This window comes from Heptranchias perlo, chromosome 45 (genome assembly GCF_035084215.1).
Source record: "Heptranchias perlo isolate sHepPer1 chromosome 45, sHepPer1.hap1, whole genome shotgun sequence".
NCBI classification, from domain to species: Eukaryota; Metazoa; Chordata; class Chondrichthyes; order Hexanchiformes; family Hexanchidae; genus Heptranchias; species Heptranchias perlo.
Window position 1 is genome coordinate 1,237,035 of NC_090369.1, and position 18,776 is coordinate 1,255,810.

Genomic DNA, 18,776 nt, shown 5'->3' on the forward strand with positions numbered 1-18,776 from the left:
TCAGGGTCACGAAACCAAGGCGGATAGATGGTGTAAACATACAGATCAGCCCTGATCGAATTGAATGGCAGAGCAGGCTCGAGGGGCTGAATGGCCTCCTTCTATTCCTACGTTTCAGTCAGTGTTGAGTTTTGTGGGTGTCAGGTGAGGGCACAATCGGGCTCTACTCCGATGCCCCCGCCACCCGGCAGTCAGATATCCAGCCGCCACTTGCCGTCTGGACTCGCACGTGAAGAACGGTGACTTGGGTGAGGTGCCAGAGGGCGGTCAGCGTACGTGAAATCATACTCCCGAGAGTCCGTGCCTTCGGGAGAGCAGGGGAGAAAATTGGCATGGGCGGGGGGAGGAGTACGGGGAGTCGATAGAACAGGAACGGGGGGAGCGTCCCGCTGGCGAAGGAGCTGTTCTTTTTTTCCGTTCTGCGTTTATCTTTTGTACGACCGTTTCTTTTTTTCAGTGCAAGTCGGGGTGAGCGAATGGGACGGTACGGGAGTGAACGGAATAAGGATGACCATCGGGAATCCCGGGATCGGCGGGATCACGATTACAGAGACATGGATTACAGGTCCTACGACCGGGAATACGAGTGCGAAGGAACGAAGGAGTACGGGAAGGAGGAATACGTGAGCTACGACCAATCCGAGGTAGCGAGCCGTCCAACTGGTGGTGCGGTTAATGTCGCTAATGTGTGGTGTGGTTAATGCCCTTGAATGTGCCCAAGTGATGTGTATCGTGGGCATAAAGTGAAGCTCTAAGGCCAGCAGTACTTGCCCGGTGGCATTTGTCGCCCACCTACCCTTTACCTGCGTCCCTTGTTCCAGGTGTGTCTGCCCTCTCCTTTCCTGCCCAGACCAGCTGTGGGATGTGACCGAGCTGGGATTCAGGGTTGTTCACTCCTCCTTCTCTTGCCCCCCAGCAAAATAGGGAAGGGGATGCTAGTAGGAGGCAGGGTTATCCTGGCTCCCGCCCAGCGAGTGAAGGGGCCCTATGAAAAATAAAACTTTTGGTTGGTCTCCCGTGCTGTTCAAAAATTTAGAAAAGAACAGTCTCTCCTGTAACTGTCTCTCTGCTTGTTTCTCAAGCTCTCATTTTGAGTGTCTCTCTAAAGCTTAGCTTTCACAGTTTCTCTTGTCATCTGTGCATGCAACTTTTTCCCTGTCTGCCACTCTCCCTGTGCGTCTCTCAAACACTTTTCCCCTCTCTATGCCTTGCACACTTTCTCTTTCCCCCTCTCTATGCCTTGCACACTTTCTCTTTCCCCCTCTCTATGCCTTGCACACTTTCTCTTTCCCTCTCTCTATGCCGTGCACACTTTCTCTTTCCCTCTCTCTATGCCTTGCACACTTTCTCTTTCCCTCTCTCTATGCCGTGCACACTTTCTCTTTCCCTCTCTCTATGCCTTGCAAACTTTCTCTTTCCCCCTCTCTATGCCTTGCACACTTTCTCTTTCCCTCTCTCTATGCCTTGCACACTTTCTCTTTCCCTCTCTCTATGCCTTGCACACTTTCTCTTTCCCTCTCTCTATGCCTTGCACACTTTCTCTTTCCCTCTCTCTATGCCTTGCACACTTTCTCTTTCCCTCTCTCTGTGCCTTGCACACTTTCTCTTTCCCTCTCTCTCTGCCTCTCGCACGCTTTCTCTTTCCCTCTCTCTCTGCCTCTCGCACGCTTTCTCTTTCCCCCTCTCTCTGCCTCTCGCACGCTTTCTCTTTCCCCCTCTCTCTGCCTCTCGCACGCTTTCTCTTTCCCTCTCTCTCTGCCTCTCGCACGCTTTCTCTTTCCCCCTCTCTCTGCCTCTCGCACGCTTTCTCTTTCCCCCTCTCTCTGCCTCTCACACGCTTTCTCTTTCCCTCTCTCTCTGCCTCTCGCACGCTTTCTCTTTCCCCCTCTATCTGCCTCTCGCACGCTTTCTCTTTCCCCCTCTCTCTGCCTCTCGCACGCTTTCTCTTTCCCCCTCTATCTGCCTCTCGCACGCTTTCTCTTTCCCCCTCTCTCTGCCTCTCGCACGCTTTCTCTTTCCCCCTCTCTCTGCCTCTCGTACGCTTTCTCTTTCCCTCTCTCTCTGCCTCTCGCACGCTTTCTCTTTCCCTCTCTCTCTGCCTCTCGCACGCTTTCTCTTTCCCTCTCTCTCTGCCTCTCGCACGCTTTCTCTTTCCCCCTCTCTCTGCCTCTCGCACGCTTTCTCTTTCCCCCTCTCTCTGCCTCTCACACGCTTTCTCTTTCCCCCTCTCTCTGCCTCTCGCACGCTTTCTCTTTCCCTCTCTCTCTCTGCCTCTCGCACGCTTTCTCTTTCCCTCTCTCTCTGCCTCTCGCACGCTTTCTCTTTCCCTCTCTCTCTGCCTCTCGCACGCTTTCTCTTTCCCTCTCTCTCTGCCTCTCGCACGCTTTCTCTTTCCCTCTCTCTCTGCCTCTCGCACGCTTTCTCTTTCCCTCTCTCTCTGCCTCTCGCACGCTTTCTCTTTCCCTCTCTCTCTGCCTCTCGCACGCTTTCTCTTTCCCCCTCTCTCTGCCTCTCGCACGCTTTCTCTTTCCCCCTCTCTCTGCCTCTCGCACGCTTTCTCTTTCCCCCTCTCTCTGCCTCTCGCACGCTTTCTCTTTCCCTCTCTCTCTGCCTCTCGCACGCTTTCTCTTTCCCTCTCTCTCTGCCTCTCGCACGCTTTCTCTTTCCCCCTCTCTCTGCCTCTCGCACGCTTTCTCTTTCCCCCTCTCTCTGCCTCCTTCGTGCACATTCCAGGTTAGATAGTACAATATTCCATATCTTAGTAGAATTGTTTGTCCTGTTGTTTTGCTCCATCTTCCTACGGGGAAGTACCCGGCCTCTACTTGGCAGCCCCCCCCCTCAGCTGCACGTTTGAAATCAGGCGCTCGCCATGTACTGGTGTGGAGCGGCCTTCTGTCAGTCCGCGGAATGGAGGAGCCTATCTAGTAGTGAGAGAGAGAAATCAAAGGGAGCTTGTTGCAAACGTGCCGGCCCACTTTTCAGTAAATACCCGTTTCAAATTTTAAAATACCTAGCTGCAGCCTCACTGAATGGACTGTATTGTAACATGCAGTTGGGTGTAAAACACAAGTCAGAACCTCAGTTATTTGCAGGAGAGGGTCCATCGGGGTGTCAGTATTTGCAGGAGAGGGTCCGTGGGGGTGTCAGTATTTGCAGGAGAGGGTCCCTAGGTGTGTCAGTATTTGCAGGAGGGGCTTCCTGGAGGTGTAAATATTTGAGAGGGGTCGGTTCCTGGGTGTGTGTCTGTATTTGCAGGAGGGGCTCCCTGTGGGTGTGTCTGTATTTGCAGGAGGGGCTCCCTGTGGGTGTGTGTATTTGCAGGAGGGGCTCCCTGTGGGTGTGTCTGTATTTGCAGGAGGGGCTCCCTGTGGGTGTGTGTATTTGCAGGAGAAACTCCCTGTGGGTGTGTCTGTATTTGCAGGAGGGGGGGGTCCCTGTGTGTGTGTCTGTATTTGCAGGAGGGGCTTCATGTGGGTGTGTCTGTATTTGCAGGAGGGGGGCTCCCTGTGTGTGTGTCTGTATTTGCAGGAGGGGCTCCCTGTGGGTATGTCTGTATTTGTAGGAGAGGGGGGTCCCTGTGGATGTGTCTGTATTTGTAGGAGGGGCTCCCTGTGGGTGTGTCTGTATTTGTAGGAGGGGGGGTCCCTGTGATGTGTCTGTATTTGTAGGAGGGGCTCCCTGTGGATGTGTCTGTATTTGTAGGAGGGGGTCCCTGTGATGTGTCTGTATTTGTAGGAGGGGCTCCCTGTGGGTGTGTCTGTATTTGTAGGGGGGGCTCCCTGTGGATGTGTCTGTATTTGTAGGAGGGGGTCCCTGTGATGTGTCTGTATTTGTAGGAGGGGGTCCCTGTGGGTGTGTCTGTATTTGCAGGAGGGGCTCCCTGTGGATGTGTCTGTATTTGTAGGAGGGGGTCCCTGTGATGTGTCTGTATTTGTAGGAGGGGGTCCCTGTGGGTGTGTCTGTATTTGCAGGAGGGGCTCCCTGTGGATGTGTCTGTATTTGTAGGAGGGGGGGTCCCTGTGGGTGTGTCTGTATTTGTAGGAGGGGGGGTCCCTGTGGGTGTGTCTGTATTTGTAGGGGGGGGGGTCCCTGTGGGTGTGTCTGTATTTGCAGGAGGGGCTCCCTGTGGGTGTGTCTGTATTTGTAGGGGGGGGGGGGTCCCTGTGGGTGTGTCTGTATTTGTAGGGGGGGGGGGTCCCTGTGGGTGTGTCTGTATTTGCAGGAGGGGCTCCCTGTGGGTGTGTCTGTATTTGTAGGAGGGGCTCCCTGTGGGTGTGTCTGTATTGGCAGGAGGGGCTCCCTGTGGGTGTGTCTGTATTGGCAGGAGGGGCTCCCTGTGGGTGTGTCTGTATTGGCAGGAGGGGCTCCCTGTGGGTGTGTCTGTATTTGCAGGAGGGGCTCCCTGTGGGTGTGTCTGTATTTGCAGGAGGGGCTCCCTGTGGGTGTGTCTGTATTGGCAGGAGGGGCTCCCTGTGGGGGTGTGAATATTTGTGAGGGTGAGTTCCTGGGTATAAGCTGGTGTTTGCAAGGCTCCACACTCAAAAGCTTGAAAGCCATTTCATGCGAGCTGCTATTTGTTTGTGAGCATCGCTTGTGTCTCCACCCTTCCTCCTGCTTGTCCCTTCCACCCTCCGGCTCACGACGAACCCCTGTTGCCCACGTCTAGGAGTACAGAGACGACAGCGATAGCTACAAAAGCTACGAGAACCCCGAGGAGAGCTTCAGCTTCCCGGGAGACGGCGACTACCGGGACCAGGACTACCGAAGCGAGTCGGGGGAGGAGAAAGCCAGCAAGATCATCATGCTCAGGATGCTGCCGCAGTCCGCCACCGAGAACGATGTACGTGATAGAGAACGAGGTCCAAGGGAGTGCGAATCTATTGTTTCCCTATCCCTGTCCTTTTCTCCTTTCCCACCCCCCCCCCCCCCAAACAGCTTGTTCCTAGGCTTCCCCCCCCCCCCACACCCCAGTCCACTGCTTCAAGATCCGCGAGTAGGCAGAGTTACCCCAACCGCTGCTCCAGTAGTGCGGTCGACTGCAGCAGCTGGTCTGGCAGGCTACCCCCGCCCCCGGAAACACCGGATCTCTCAAGAGGCTGCTGGGGGAACGTTTCGATGTAAAAGTTGAATTAGCAGAGCGGGGACTTCACAACTCAGAGCTCTCTAAGTCGAGTCGAATCCACGCCTTGGCTTTAATTTGGGTTATTAAAAAATATGTATAGCGCTCTCCCGATGGCTCAGTGGACACGGTGCAGCACCATTCACTTCAGCAAGGTCCCAGGTTCCGTCCCTAGACGACGATACCGAGTTAGCAATAACCGCCCTGGGGGTGTTTGATGGGACAGTGTCGAGGGAGCTTTACTCTGTATCTAACCTGTGCTGTACCTGCCCTGGGAGTGTTTGATGGGACAGTGTGGAGGGAGCTTTACTCTGTATTTAACCTGTGCTGTACTTGCCCTGGGAGTGTTTGATGGGACAGCGCAGAGGGAGCTTTACTCTGTATCTAACCCGTTCTGTACCTGCCCTGGGAGTGTTTGATGGGACAGTGTAGAGGGAGCTGTACTCTGTATCTAACCCTGTACCTGACCCTGGGAGTGTTTGATGGGACAGTGTAGAGGGAGCTGTACTCTGTATCTAACCCTGTACCTGCCCTGGGAGTGTTTGATGGGACAGTGTAGAGGGAGCTTTACTCTGTATCTAACCCTGTACCTGCCCTGGGAGTGTTTGATGGGACAGTGTGGAGGGAGCTTTACTCTGTATTTAACCTGTGCTGTACCTGCCCTGGGAGTGTTTGATGGGACAGTGTAGAGGGAGCTTTACTCTGTATTTAACCTGTGCTGTACTTGCCCTGGGAGTGTTTGATGGGACAGCGCAGAGGGAGCTTTACTCTGTATCTAACCCTGTACCTGCCCTGGGAGTGTTTGATGGGACAGTGTAGAGGGAGCTTTACTCTGTATCTAACCCTGTACCTGCCCTGGGAGTGTTTGATGGGACAGTGTAGAGGGAGCTTTACTCTGTATTTAACCTGTGCTGTACTTGCCCTGGGAGTGTTTGATGGGACAGCGCAGAGGGAGCTTTACTCTGTATCTAACCCGTGCTGTACCTGCCCTGGGAGTGTTTGATGGGACAGTGTAGAGGGAGCTTTACTCTGTATTTAACCTGTGCTGTACCTGCCCTGGGAGTGTTTGATGGGACAGTGTAGAGGGAGCTTTACTCTGTATCTAACCCTGTACCTGCCCTGGGAGTGTTTGATGGGACAGTGTAGAGGGAGCTTTACTCTGTATATAACCTGTGCTGTATTTGAGGTTGTTATCGGGTGCCCAAAATCAGCACTAACATCTCACCTCTGCGCACAAAAAACACATGATAAATTGAAGCTGCCCCCCACCCGCCCTCCCTAGGGCCACTGCAGAGACCAGCTCTCCCGGCGCAGCTCAGGAATGCACCTCAGTCTTTCCCGCTGCCAGGCTGTCGTCGGGCGAGTAACCTTTTTTCTTGGTGCTTGACGCTCTTGTTATTTGGCATTCTCACTGCAATTCCATCCTGCTGCCTGACTTTTACTTGTTGAATTTTGCGATCAGAATAGGTGTCGGCCACGGCTCAGTGGGTAGCACTTTCTCCTCGGAGTTAGAAGGTTGTGGGTTCGAGCCCCACTCCAGAGAATTGAGCCCACAATCCAGGCCGACACCCCTGATGCAGTACTGAGGCAGTGCTGCACTGTCGGAGGTGCCGTCTTTCGGACGAGACGCTAAACCGAGGCTCCGTCTGCCCCTCTCAGGTGGATGTAAAAGATCCCACGGCCACTATTGGAAGAAGAGCAGGGGGGAGTTCTCCCCGGTGTCCTGGGGCCAATATTTATCCCTCAACCAACATCAGATTATTTGGTCGTTGTCACGTTGCTGTTTGTGGGATCTTGCTCTGCGCAAATTGGCTGCTGCGTTTCCTACAATGCAAAAGTGACTGCACTTCAACAAAAAAAAAGTACTCAATTGGCCGTGAAGCGCTTTGGGACGTCCTGAGGCCGTGAAAGGCGCAGTAGAAATGCAAGTCATTCGTCACCGGGCACTAGGGTCTCCTTCTTCGTGTCTTGTTTCAGATCCGAGTCCAGCTGCAGTATTCCAGCCACCAGCCTCGGGAGGTGCGGCTAATGAGGAACAAATCCTCAGGTGAGATTCTGTTCTGGGTTTTAAATGAAACTCCCGACCTCTCGTTTCTTTTCCCCTCCTCCGCAGCCCGCTCCCTCCCACCACCACCCCCCGGTTGTTATCTTATTTTGTAAACCCGACGCTGAGTGGCTACGATTTTCCAAGTAGGCTGTGATTGACATGGTTATGTGTGGTTGGGCTGTTGGCCGTTGGCGTGCTCTGTGAAAAGAACATTTTCGAGGTTTTCGTATTTTAAAATTCCCCACCCCCACCCCCGCAAAAGCCTGGTTTAATGTTACCGATTTTTTTTTTCTTTTTCCGTACGTATTTCGAGCTTATTTTATCGTAGGTAGTTCTTTCCCATTCCCCGTGTGTCTCCGAGCATGGGCCAGGATTCTAGAATTTTGGTATCCCTCCCTTTCCCGTTTTAATTTTTAAGAAAAAACCAAAGCACTGGGATTCATTTCTGGAAGGATAGAATTGAAAAGCAAAGAAGTTTTGTTAAACTTGTATAGAACCTTGGTTAGACCACACTTGGAGCACTGTGCACAATTCTGGACTCAATATGCCTTGGTTAGACCACACTTGGGAGCACTGTGCACAATTCTGGACTCAATATGCCTTGGTTAGACCACACTTGGGAGCACTGTGCACAGTTCTGGTCCCCATATTACAAAAAAGGATATAGAGGCACTCGAAAAGGTACAAAAGAGATTTACAAGGATGATACCAGAACTGAGAGGTCATAACTATCAGGAAAGACGGAACAGGCTGGGGCCCTTTTCTCTAGAAAAGAGAAGGCTGAGGGGTCTTTAAAATTATGAAGGGGTTTGATAGGGTCGACGTAGAGAAGACGTTTCCACTTGTGAGGGAGACCAAAACTAGGGGCCATAAATATAAGGTAGTCACGAATAAATCCAATAGGGAATTCAGGAGAAACTTCTTTACCCAGAGAGTGGTGAGAATGTGGAACTCGCTCCCACAGGGAGTGGTTGAGGCGAATAACAGAGATGCATTTAAGGGGAAGCTGGATAAACACATGAGGGAGAAAGGAATAGAAGGATATGCTGATAGGGTGAGATGGAGTCGGGAGGGAGGAGGCTCGTGTGGAGCATGAACACCGGCACAGACCAGTTGGCCTGTTTCTGTGCCATGGACTCGATGTAATGACCTCCTCCTGTATCTGTTCCTGTGCCAACTGATGCATTAGTACTTTGTCACAATGCCAGAGGGCGCAGGTCCCCAGCGAGTTAAGTTCCTGGTCTCTCGCTGGGAAGGTGTGAAGCAGAGCACTTCCTTCAAGGGAAAGAGAAGGTCAGCCGAGGGTCCTGGGCCAGGAAACGTGTGGTGGAGTCTAGGGCGAGAAATATTGAAATCTCTGGATCTTAACAGCGGTTGGCAATCTTGATGTGGCAGATCTTTTAGATGGAGCAACTTCTGATGGTATAACCTGGGGAGGGGAGAAAAATAAGAGCAGGGGTAGTGGTCTTGGCCCAGAGCTTGGTCAGACACCCTCGGGCATTTGACGAGGGTTTGTCTTGACGAGGGGTGGTAATGGACGACTTTCAGCAAAACTCCCTCTGATGGTAGAGAGCGGGTTACAGCATCATCCCAGTCTACCCAACGGATCTGTGGGCCAGTTACACGAAGATTATCTTCAGACTCATGGTCTCCTCTTGTAATTGGGGAGCGGGGGGGAAGATGGGGAATGGATGGTCCCTTGTTGTTTTAACTTGGCCCTGCTACAACCTCACCTCTCGCTGACTGATTCTGGAGCACCCACGTTTGTTGATTTTTCAGCCATTCTGTCACATAGGGCAGGGGAACGGAGAGTAGAAAGGATTACTTAGATTGTACAGGCCATTTGGCCCAACGTGTTTGTGCCGGTAATTATGCTCCGCACGACCCTACTCCATCTCACCCTATCAGCATATCCTTCTATTCCTTTCTCCCTCGTGTGTTTATCCAGCTTCCCCTTAAATGCACCAAATGGAATTTAGGGCCGAGTTAGTTGCAGATTTGCATTTTTTTTTTGTTTGGATCAGTTCTGTCCTGTTTGATGTGGGGTTTTTTTTCCAAACGTGTCCCTCACGACACTGACCCTGGGGGTTGAAGGTAAGCAGGTAAGTTACGAGCCTGGTATCGCTTGTGTCTGGATGCCCTTGGGTTGTGCCGCAGAGGGTGGCAGGTGCCTGTATACCAGGGACGAGCTGGGGGTCAGGCACGCCCTGTGTCAGTGGAGGGGTTTTGTGCCCTGTGTCCTTGGCTTGTGGGGGAGGCAGAGGGACAACAGGCGGGGCGGGAGAACAAGTGTGGCACAGAATGGGCTATGCACAGATAGTACTCAGCAGAGGGATTTCACTCTCTTTCCACGGGCAAGTGTGTGCATTGATTGGGCAGGAATACTCAGTGCTCTTGTACTTTTACAGTCTTCTGTCCTGGGTGGTATTTTCTTTTTTTGCTCTCTTTTGCTGAAAGGTGGTGACAGTCGCTGGTTATATATAAAAAAAACAATGGATTCATTCTCGGGATGTGGGCGTCGTTGGCAAGCCGGCTTTTATTGCCCGTCCCTAGTTGCCCTTGAGAAGGTGATTGGTTTCGATACAACTGAGTGGCTTGCTAGGTCACTTCAGAGGGCAGGTCTGAGTCAGGCTGGTGAGGGACTGGACTCACATATAGGCCCAGACCTGGGAAGGACGGCAGGTTTCCTTCTCTGAAGGACGTTAGTGAACCAGTTGGGTTTTTACGACAATCCGACATCTTCGTGGGCACATTTACTGATAGCAGCTTTTTATTTCCACATTTTTTAAACTGAATTCAAATGCTGAAACTGTCATGGATTACTAGTCCAGTAACATAACCACTACACTACCGTATCCTGGATTACTGGTCCAGTAATATAATCCCCACACTCCCATACCCTGGATTACTAGTCCAGTAATATAATCCCCACACTCCCGTACCCTGGATTACCGGTCCAGTAATATAATCCCCACACTCCCGTACCCTGGATTACCGGTCCAGTAATATAATCCCCACACTCCCGTACCCTGGATTACCGGTCCAGTAATATAATCCCCACACTCCCGTACCCTGGATTACCGGTCCAGTAATATAATCCCCACACTCCCGTACCCTGGATTACCGGTCCAGTAATATAATCCCCACACTCCCGTACCCTGGATTACTAGTCCAGTAATATAATCCCCACACTCCCATACCCTGGATTACTAGTCCAGTAACATAACCACTACACTATCGTACCCTGGATTACTAGTCCAATATTATAACCCCACACTCCCATACCCTGGATTACCGGTCCAGTAATATAATCCCCACACTCCCGTACCCTGGATTACTGGTCCAGTAATATAATCCCCACACTCCCGTACCCTGGATTACCGGTCCAGTAATATAATCCCCACACTCCCGTAACCTGGATTACCGGTCCAGTAATATAATCCCCACACTCCCATACCCTGGATTACCGGTCCAGTAATATAATCCCCACACTCCCATACCCTGGATTACCGGTCCAGTAATATAATCCCCACACTCCCGTACCCTGGATTACCGGTCCAGTAATATAATCCCCACACTCCCGTACCCTGGATTACTGGTCCAGTAATATAATCCCCACACTCCCATACCCTGGATTACTAGTCCAGTAACATAACCACTACACTATCGTACCCTGGATTACTAGTCCAGTAACATAACCACTACACTATCGTACCCTGGATTACCGGTCCAGTAATATAATCCCCACACTCCCATACCCTGGATTACCGGTCCAGTAATATAACCCCCACACTCCCGTACCCTGGATTACCGGTCCAGTAATATAATCCCCACACTCCCATACCCTGGATTACCGGTCCAGTAATATAATCCCCACACTCCCGTACCCTGGATTACCGGTCCAGTAATATAATCCCCACACTCCCGTACCCTGGATTACCGGTCCAGTAATATAATCCCCACACTCCCGTACCCTGGATTACCGGTCCAGTAATATAATCCCCACACTCCCGTACCCTGGATTACCGGTCCAGTAATATAACCCCCACGCTCCCGTACCCTGGATTACCGGTCCAGTAATATAATCCCCACACTCCCGTACCCTGGATTACCGGTCCAGTAATATAACCCCCACACTCCCGTACCCTGGATTACCGGTCCAGTAATATAATCCCCACACTCCCGTACCCTGGATTACCGGTCCAGTAATATAATCCCCACACTCCCGTACCCTGGATTACCGGTCCAGTAATATAATCCCCACACTCCCGTACCCTGGATTACCGGTCCAGTAATATAATCCCCACACTCCCGTACCCTGGATTACCGGTCCAGTAATATAATCCCCACACTCCCGTACCCTGGATTACCAGTCCAGTAATATAATCCCCACACTCCCGTACCCTGGATTACCGGTCCAGTAATATAATCCCCACACTCCCGTACCCTGGATTACCGGTCCAGTAATATAATCCCCACACTCCCGTACCCTGGATTACCGGTCCAGTAATATAATCCCCACACTCCCATACCCTGGATTACTGGTCCAGTAATATAATCCCCACACTCCCGTACCCTGGATTACCGGTCCAGTAATATAATCCCCACACTCCCGTACCCTGGATTACCGGTCCAGTAATATAATCCCCACACTCCCGTACCCTGGATTACCGGTCCAGTAATATAATCCCCACACTCCCGTACCCTGGATTACCGGTCCAGTAATATAACCCCCACACTCCCGTACCCTGGATTACCGGTCCAGTAATATAATCCCCACACTCCCGTACCCTGGATTACCGGTCCAGTAATATAACCCCCACACTCCCGTGACAGCTACCCACTGGTTACCTCCCCAAAGTGGCCATTCTTCATGCTTGTATGACTTCAGATAATGAGTGTTTGTTTGTAAATGGAGCGGCTGGTAACCCACCCTAAGGTGGGGGGGGTGGCGGCATGGCCCAGTTACAGCACCCTGGCCGTGATCAGCTGCTCAGCACAGACCAGGGATCGAGCCTGGGACCTTCCCACCTTTGCGAGTCGGCACTACTAATGAGCATTAGGCCGTTGTGAGGGGTTTGGGGTGGGGGGGAGCCTTAGTGCCACCTGCCGGGAGAGAGAGGTGGTTGAGAAAGGAGATTGAATGCGTCACCTTGACCTGTCCTCATTGCGCCACTATTTTGGTCATGTGGGCATCTACATTTTTGGAGTTGACTTCCAAAGATGTCCGGTCGTTCGCTATTAGCCCTTCAACAAGGGATATGGGCATCGGGCGGGAAAGTGGAGCTGAGGTCGAAGATTAGCCATGATCTGAATGAATGGCGGAGCAGGCTCGAGGGGCCGAGTGGCCTCCTCCTGCTCCTATTTCTTATGTTCTTAACTCTATGGGTCCCGGTTTAACGCATCACAATTTGCCTCCCCGCTTGTTTTAACCCCTCCAAAACTAAATTCATTGCAAAGAAATGAAGGGGACTGATGTTGAGGACAGTTTAATTATAAAAAAAACCCCAAGCGTTTGGATTTTCCGGCACAGGCACGATGGGCCAAATGGCCTCCTTCTGTGCCGTACGTTGAGATGTGCAGCCGTGTCCTTTGCAGTTGTGTGTTGCTGGTTTTTTTCTTTGAGGGTCACGGTCTCACTTCTCTAGGATAGAGCCTGGATGCTTTGCACGACCCTTCCCGGACGGAGGGAGCGAGGAGGCCCGCGCGTTCTCCCGTCGGGCTGGGGGTTCCGGTCCCAAGTCTTGGGTTCCGAGCAGCACGCGGCAGTCTGGAGCTGCCACCCTGCTTGTGCTTCGAACTCGCTCCGCTGTGACCGTGCAGAGGGTTGGTGCATGTGGCGGAAAGGAGGGAGGTGGAGGCGGGGTGGGTGAGCACCGATTTTAATTTATTTTTTCTCGAAAACTTGCCCGTGCAAACAGGGTTTCTGATTCTACTGAGTAAAGGGCTCCTTTGATGCGATGAACTAACACACTCCGTCTGTATTTGAATGCTGTCTCCAGGTCAAAGCCGTGGTTTCGCCTTCGTGGAGTTTAATCACTTGCAGGACGCTACCAGATGGATGGAAGCCAATCAGGTTGCTTTGCTGCACTTGAACACACAAGTACCGCCTCTGTTGTTGGGAGACCCCAATGCCTGATTCACACGGGCGCGCGAGTCGGCCTGAGCCCGGATCGCACCTGTGCGCTGCGCTTGCCTTGGTCGATGCAGGGTTATAGCCCGGTTAGCTCCTGCCTGCCGTACCTGCACCCTGCCCCCCAGGGTGCGAGCTGCCCCGTTGCCGCGCTTTTTTTTTACATTCTCTCAGCTAAACGTTCTCTAACTGTGGCGTGTACGATCTCGAGCTGATGCCTCCTTCCCTCGAGCTTTCTATGTGATCAGTTCCCAATCCCCTTCTCGGCCCCCACCCCCGCTGCCCCCAAAATCCATTCCGCCCAGAAGGCGCTGCCTCTCGCTGGGGTTTGTCGTCCCCCCCTCGCCAGGTTCCAGCTCCACTCGTCGGGCCATTCTCTTAAGTTTCGAGCCCAGGCTGCGAATTGTCTGCTCGAGAGAGAGAGAGAGAGAGCTGAGCGCAGGCACGTCACACTTGCCCATTTTTTTCCCTCTCTTTCCCCCCCCCAGCCCCACCCTTTACCTTAAACATTCACTCCCTTCACCACCGGCGCACTGTGGCTGCAGTGTGTACCATCCACAGGACGCACTGCAGCAACTCGCCAAGGCTTCTTCAACAGCACCTCCCAAACCCGCGACCTCTACCACCTAGAAGGACAAGGTCAGCAGGCACACGGGAACAACACCACCTGCACGTTCCCCTCCAAGTCACACACCATCCCGACTTGGAAATATATCGGCCGTTCCTCCGTCGTCACTGGGTCAAAATCCTGGAACTCCCTAACAGCACTGTGGGAGAACCTTCACCACACGGACTGCAGCGGTTCAAGAAGGCGGCTCACCACCACCTTCTCGAGGGACATCTCGGGACGGGCAATAAATGCCGGCCTCGCCAGCGACGCCCACATCCCATGAACGAATTTAAAAAAAAAAAACACCTCCCAAAGTAGGGGTGCTGATGCCCATTGTAGCGCCAACTCACTCAGCGTAGACAGGACTGAAAAAAAGTGGAGCAGGCGAGGTTCGGGAGGGGTGTGGCGGGCTTGGTCGTCGGGGACCCGCTGCTGCAAGTGAGTCTGGTGGGGTGGGAGGGGGTATTGCGCATTAGGTTATACAGCCTCTGAGCTGCCAAGTTATCGGGAACCGCCACGGCAGATCATTGAAGTGCGCTGCTGATTCTGCGTCTCGGACAGCGTCTCCGGGGCGGGGGGGGCGGTCAGTCAAGGTCACGCGCGCTTTATTTAAAAGAAAACGCGCCCATCAGAACTAGTGGATCTGCGTAGCTCCAGAAGGCTGACCATCTCGCTGCGGTGATGGAGGTGCGTGTGGATCAGGCATCAGTGTCTTTTAAGATGTCAAATGAATTGTAATATGCCAGAAAAAAAAAACACACACACATACACACTGGAACTTTTATTTTTGCTGCTGAAAATATTTTGGTTTTTTTTTAACATGTGTGTGTATATATATATATATATATGAAAAGTGTGGACAACGTTTGCAGTCTGATTCTGTTTTATGTCTTTTTTTAAAAAAAAAAGAAATGAAACGCTTGTTAAAAATGAGTGAATTCTGGTATTCCTGAAGTATTTTTTGTCATTCTTCCGCTCCGTACAAGTCGTAATCTGGGGGACGCTCATGTTTTCCACTCCTCTCACCCGAGGGTACCTGTAGCTGTTGCCTATTTGTTTGAAGAATGTACGTGGGGCATTCCCGTTTTTTAAAAATGGTTTTGTCAGCAGCAAAAGGCCGGCCTGGTTAAGTGGTCGTGGTTTGAGACGGTTATTTTGTCCTCGTCGTTCTCTGGTATGGAGTCTTGGTGCTGCGGTTCGGGCACGGTGCATTGGTGAAATGGCATGGCCGGAGCTTGGCTTCTGGTCCCTTGGCCAGGCGTTGGTGTGTGCCGTGCTGGTCTTGGTGGTGTGGCACGGGGCGGAGGATTGCACGTCTTTCTCTCCGTGCCCTCCCGGTGTAAAGGTGGTTCGGAGCGTGAGGAGCCTTGGCAGCAAGGCGGGATTGAGCTAACGGGACCTGTAGGCCTTTCAAAGTGTGCGCCTGCATCCTGAGTGACTGAGATCTCCAGGTTAACGGCTTTATCGCAAGTGCTGTGGCAATTAACTGGTTTTCTGTCTTCATTGAAGAACATACTGAAAGCAAACGGAAGTATGTATCTGTGTGTGTGTGTATGTGGATAAATAAAACAGCATGTAAAGAATTTGGGAGTAAATGCATTAAGGGTAAGGTTATGCAGAATGTCGCAGTTATTATCTATTGAGACCATGCTGTTTCTTGAAGGATATTGTGGAGTTGGCAATTTGGAATAACTTCTGCCGCCATTGCCTCAGCACCAAGGGAAGTTGTTAAGTGCGTCAGTGCAACACAGAGGGCACCGGGCAAATGCCTCAAACTGCTCCGTGTCGCAGAGGCCCTGTAGACAGCACAGAGCACGAGGGTCTGTGCTTGTGACTTCTCTAATCCTGTCGAGCTCTTCGGAGCCACGCGATCAGAGGTTACTTTACTAGCCCTTTTGGAGTGGGTCCTGTAACTGAATTTCCACTTTATTCCAGCCAACGTGGGGGGGGGCGGTGGTGGGGGACGGGATTATTAAATTTCAGATCCCTCCCAGTTTTTTTGTGTGTGGAGGGCTGTGTTGCACTGACAGGTCTGGCCGTACACTCCTGGCGCTGGAGCTTGTCTGATGTGTTTATGGACCTGTAACGTAACTACATTGATGCAGCGATTTTATATATTAAAAAAAAAAGGTGCTACTTCTGGTTTCATTATGTTGGAAGTGTTTTGAGCGAGGTGGACTCACCAGTTGACTCACCAGTTGACTGCTGTAGGCTGGTACAGAAGCCTTAGCAGGAAGGAAGAAGGGCCTTTTGATACAGTGCACTGCAGATGTTTGCTTCAGAGGGAGGAGGGGGAGGTGATGGTTGTTTGTAAGACTCTCTCCGAGAGGCGGCTGTGCTGTCCTGGTGTGGGGGAAAGAGGTCTGACCAGCTCCCCGGAGGTAAATATCTCCCCACAGCCTTGAATGCACACACCCAAAGCACTTGTTAGGTCATCTTGGTTCTCTGATCAGGAGTTCTGTGATTAGGGATGGGCAATAAATGCTGGCCTTGCCAGCGACACCCACATCCCATGAACGAATGACAAAAAAAACGTTCCGTGGTGATTTTAGAAAGGTAACATTGGGTGGTCCCAGTGACTCGGGGTAATCCGCTGCCCATTTAGGTGCTGAACCACACCGACTGCGATGGTCCCAGGTTCCATCTCTGGTTAGGGAGGTGGGAGAATCAGCCAGGGCTCCTGCTCCTGATCACCGTTCAGCGACTCCCTCTGCAAAGTGCACCTGTGTGGGGATTTCGGGTGAAGACTGGATGGGACTCGGTGGTCAGGCACCCGGCCAGTGTCCAGGTTCAGGAGGGGAAGGGGAGAACCGGGGAATGATGTGGTTTTTTTGAATGTCGGTGGCATCACATTCAGTGGGATCCGTCCCTTCCCAGTGTTCGACAGAGGCCCTTCTAACTTCCTGCTTCGTTGTGTCAGAAATGAAACAAGAATAGTGACAATACCGTTCCACCATGTTGTAGTCGTTAGGAGGTGTTTGTTACTCTCTCCTGATCTGATGTAGAGCTGCTAGCTAAAGCTGTGCTGTAAGATTTGATGTCAAGGGCTTTGTGGACTGCGTTTGTCCGATTGCAGGGAATGCTGATTCACTCGGAATGCCGGGGTGCCCCTCTTCCGGTTTGTCGTTAACCGCTCAGACCCCTCCCTGGCCGTTCACCCTCCCACCAGATTTCTGTGCAGGTTCCACTCTCCCCACTCTGAACCCCTCGATTAGATTCCAGCCTGTAACTCGCTCCCGGGTATCTGTTATTCTATATATAAACCCCCCCCCGATCCCCTCGATTAGATTCCAGCCTGTAACTCATTCCCGGGTATCTGTTATTCTATATATAAACCCCCCCCGATCCCCTCGATTAGATTCCAGCCTGTAACTCACTCCCGGGTATCTGTTATTCTATATATAAACCCCCCGAACCCCTCGATTAGATTCCAGTCTGTAACTCACTCCCGGGTATCTGTTATTCTATATATAAACCTCCCGAACCCCTCGATTAGATTCCAGTCTGTAACTCACTCCCGGGTATCTGTTATTCTATATATAAACCCCCCGAACCCTTCGATTAGATTCCAGTCTGTAACTCACTCCCGGGTATCTGTTATTCGATATATAAACCCCCGGAACTCCTCGATTAGATTCCAGCCTGTAACTCACTCCCGGGTATCTGTTATTCCAAATATAAACCCCCGGAACCCCTCGATGAGATTCCAGCCTGTAACTCACTCCCGGGTATCTGTTATTCTATATATAAACCCCCCGAACCCCTCGATTAGATTCCAGTCTGTAACTCACTCCCGGGTATCTGTTATTCTATATATAAACCCCCCCCCCGAACCCCTCGATTAGATTTCAGCCTGTAACTCACTCCCGGGTATCTGTTATTCTATATATAAACCCCCCGAACCCCTCGATTAGATTCCAGTCTGTAACTCACTCCCGGGTATCTGTTATTCTATATATAAACCCCCCCCGAACCCCTCGATTAGATTTCAGCCTGTAACTCACTCCCTGGTATCTGTTATTCTATATATAAACGCCCCCGAACCCCTCGATTAGATTCCAGCCTGTAACTCACTCCCGGGTATCTGTTATTCTATATATAAACCCCCCGAACCCCTCGATTAGATTCCAGCCTGTAACTCACTCCCGGGTATCTGTTATTCTATATATAAACCCCCCGAACCCCTCGATTAGATTCCAGCCTGTAACTCACTCCCGGGTATCTGTTATTCCATATATAAACCCCCCGAACCCCTCGATTAGATTCCAGCCTGTTACTCACTCCGGGTATCTGTTATTCTATATATAAACCGGGCGGTTGCAGACCCAGTGAGTGGTGATTCCCTGCTTATCCTGGTGGATGAACAACCCTCGATTCAGTTGTTGCTGTGGCAGTGGTCTTTTTGTTTTCAAATGGTTTTAGATTGTTGTGATGTTGGAGGAAAGAGCCCATCGTTTTGTAAGAGGCGAGCAGCTGAGAGATTTATTCTGAAACGATGTCGATGGGGGTGTGGTTGCAGTACGATTATCTCCACCTCCCAAAAAAAAGGGGGAACCGTGTGGCGTTTGTTCCCCAGTTACCTGCTCAGTGAGCTAATCTCAGGTGGGCCGGCGGGGTGGGGGGGTCCCACGATTGGTCTCAGTGCCCTGGGGAGGGGGTGGGGGCGGGGGGAGATGAACCAGGGCTCCTCTCATCCCTCCCTGTCACCCAGTGACGACTCCTGCTGAAAGTGCGTTGACTTCGGCTGAGAGCGGAGAGCGGAGATCGGGTTCGGCTGCGATGCTCCCGCAGTCGAATAGCCCGATTGGCACTCGCTTGCCTGTGATCGCGCTTGGCCTGCCGAACGATACGAGAGTCTTCGTGACAG

General features: G+C 51.9%; 1 protein-coding gene across 1 annotated transcript in view; it reads left to right on the forward strand.

Moving 5' to 3' along the window:
• Positions 1-18,776, forward strand: part of LOC137306783 (RNA-binding protein 10-like) — a 68,855-nt gene that overhangs the window by 13,469 nt on the left and 36,610 nt on the right. The window contains exons 3-6 of the mRNA XM_067976163.1: positions 458-644; positions 4,667-4,840; positions 7,097-7,166; positions 13,169-13,242. Coding sequence (XP_067832264.1) covers positions 458-644; positions 4,667-4,840; positions 7,097-7,166; positions 13,169-13,242 — 505 coding nt within the window. The remainder of the gene's footprint in view (positions 1-457; positions 645-4,666; positions 4,841-7,096; positions 7,167-13,168; positions 13,243-18,776) is intronic.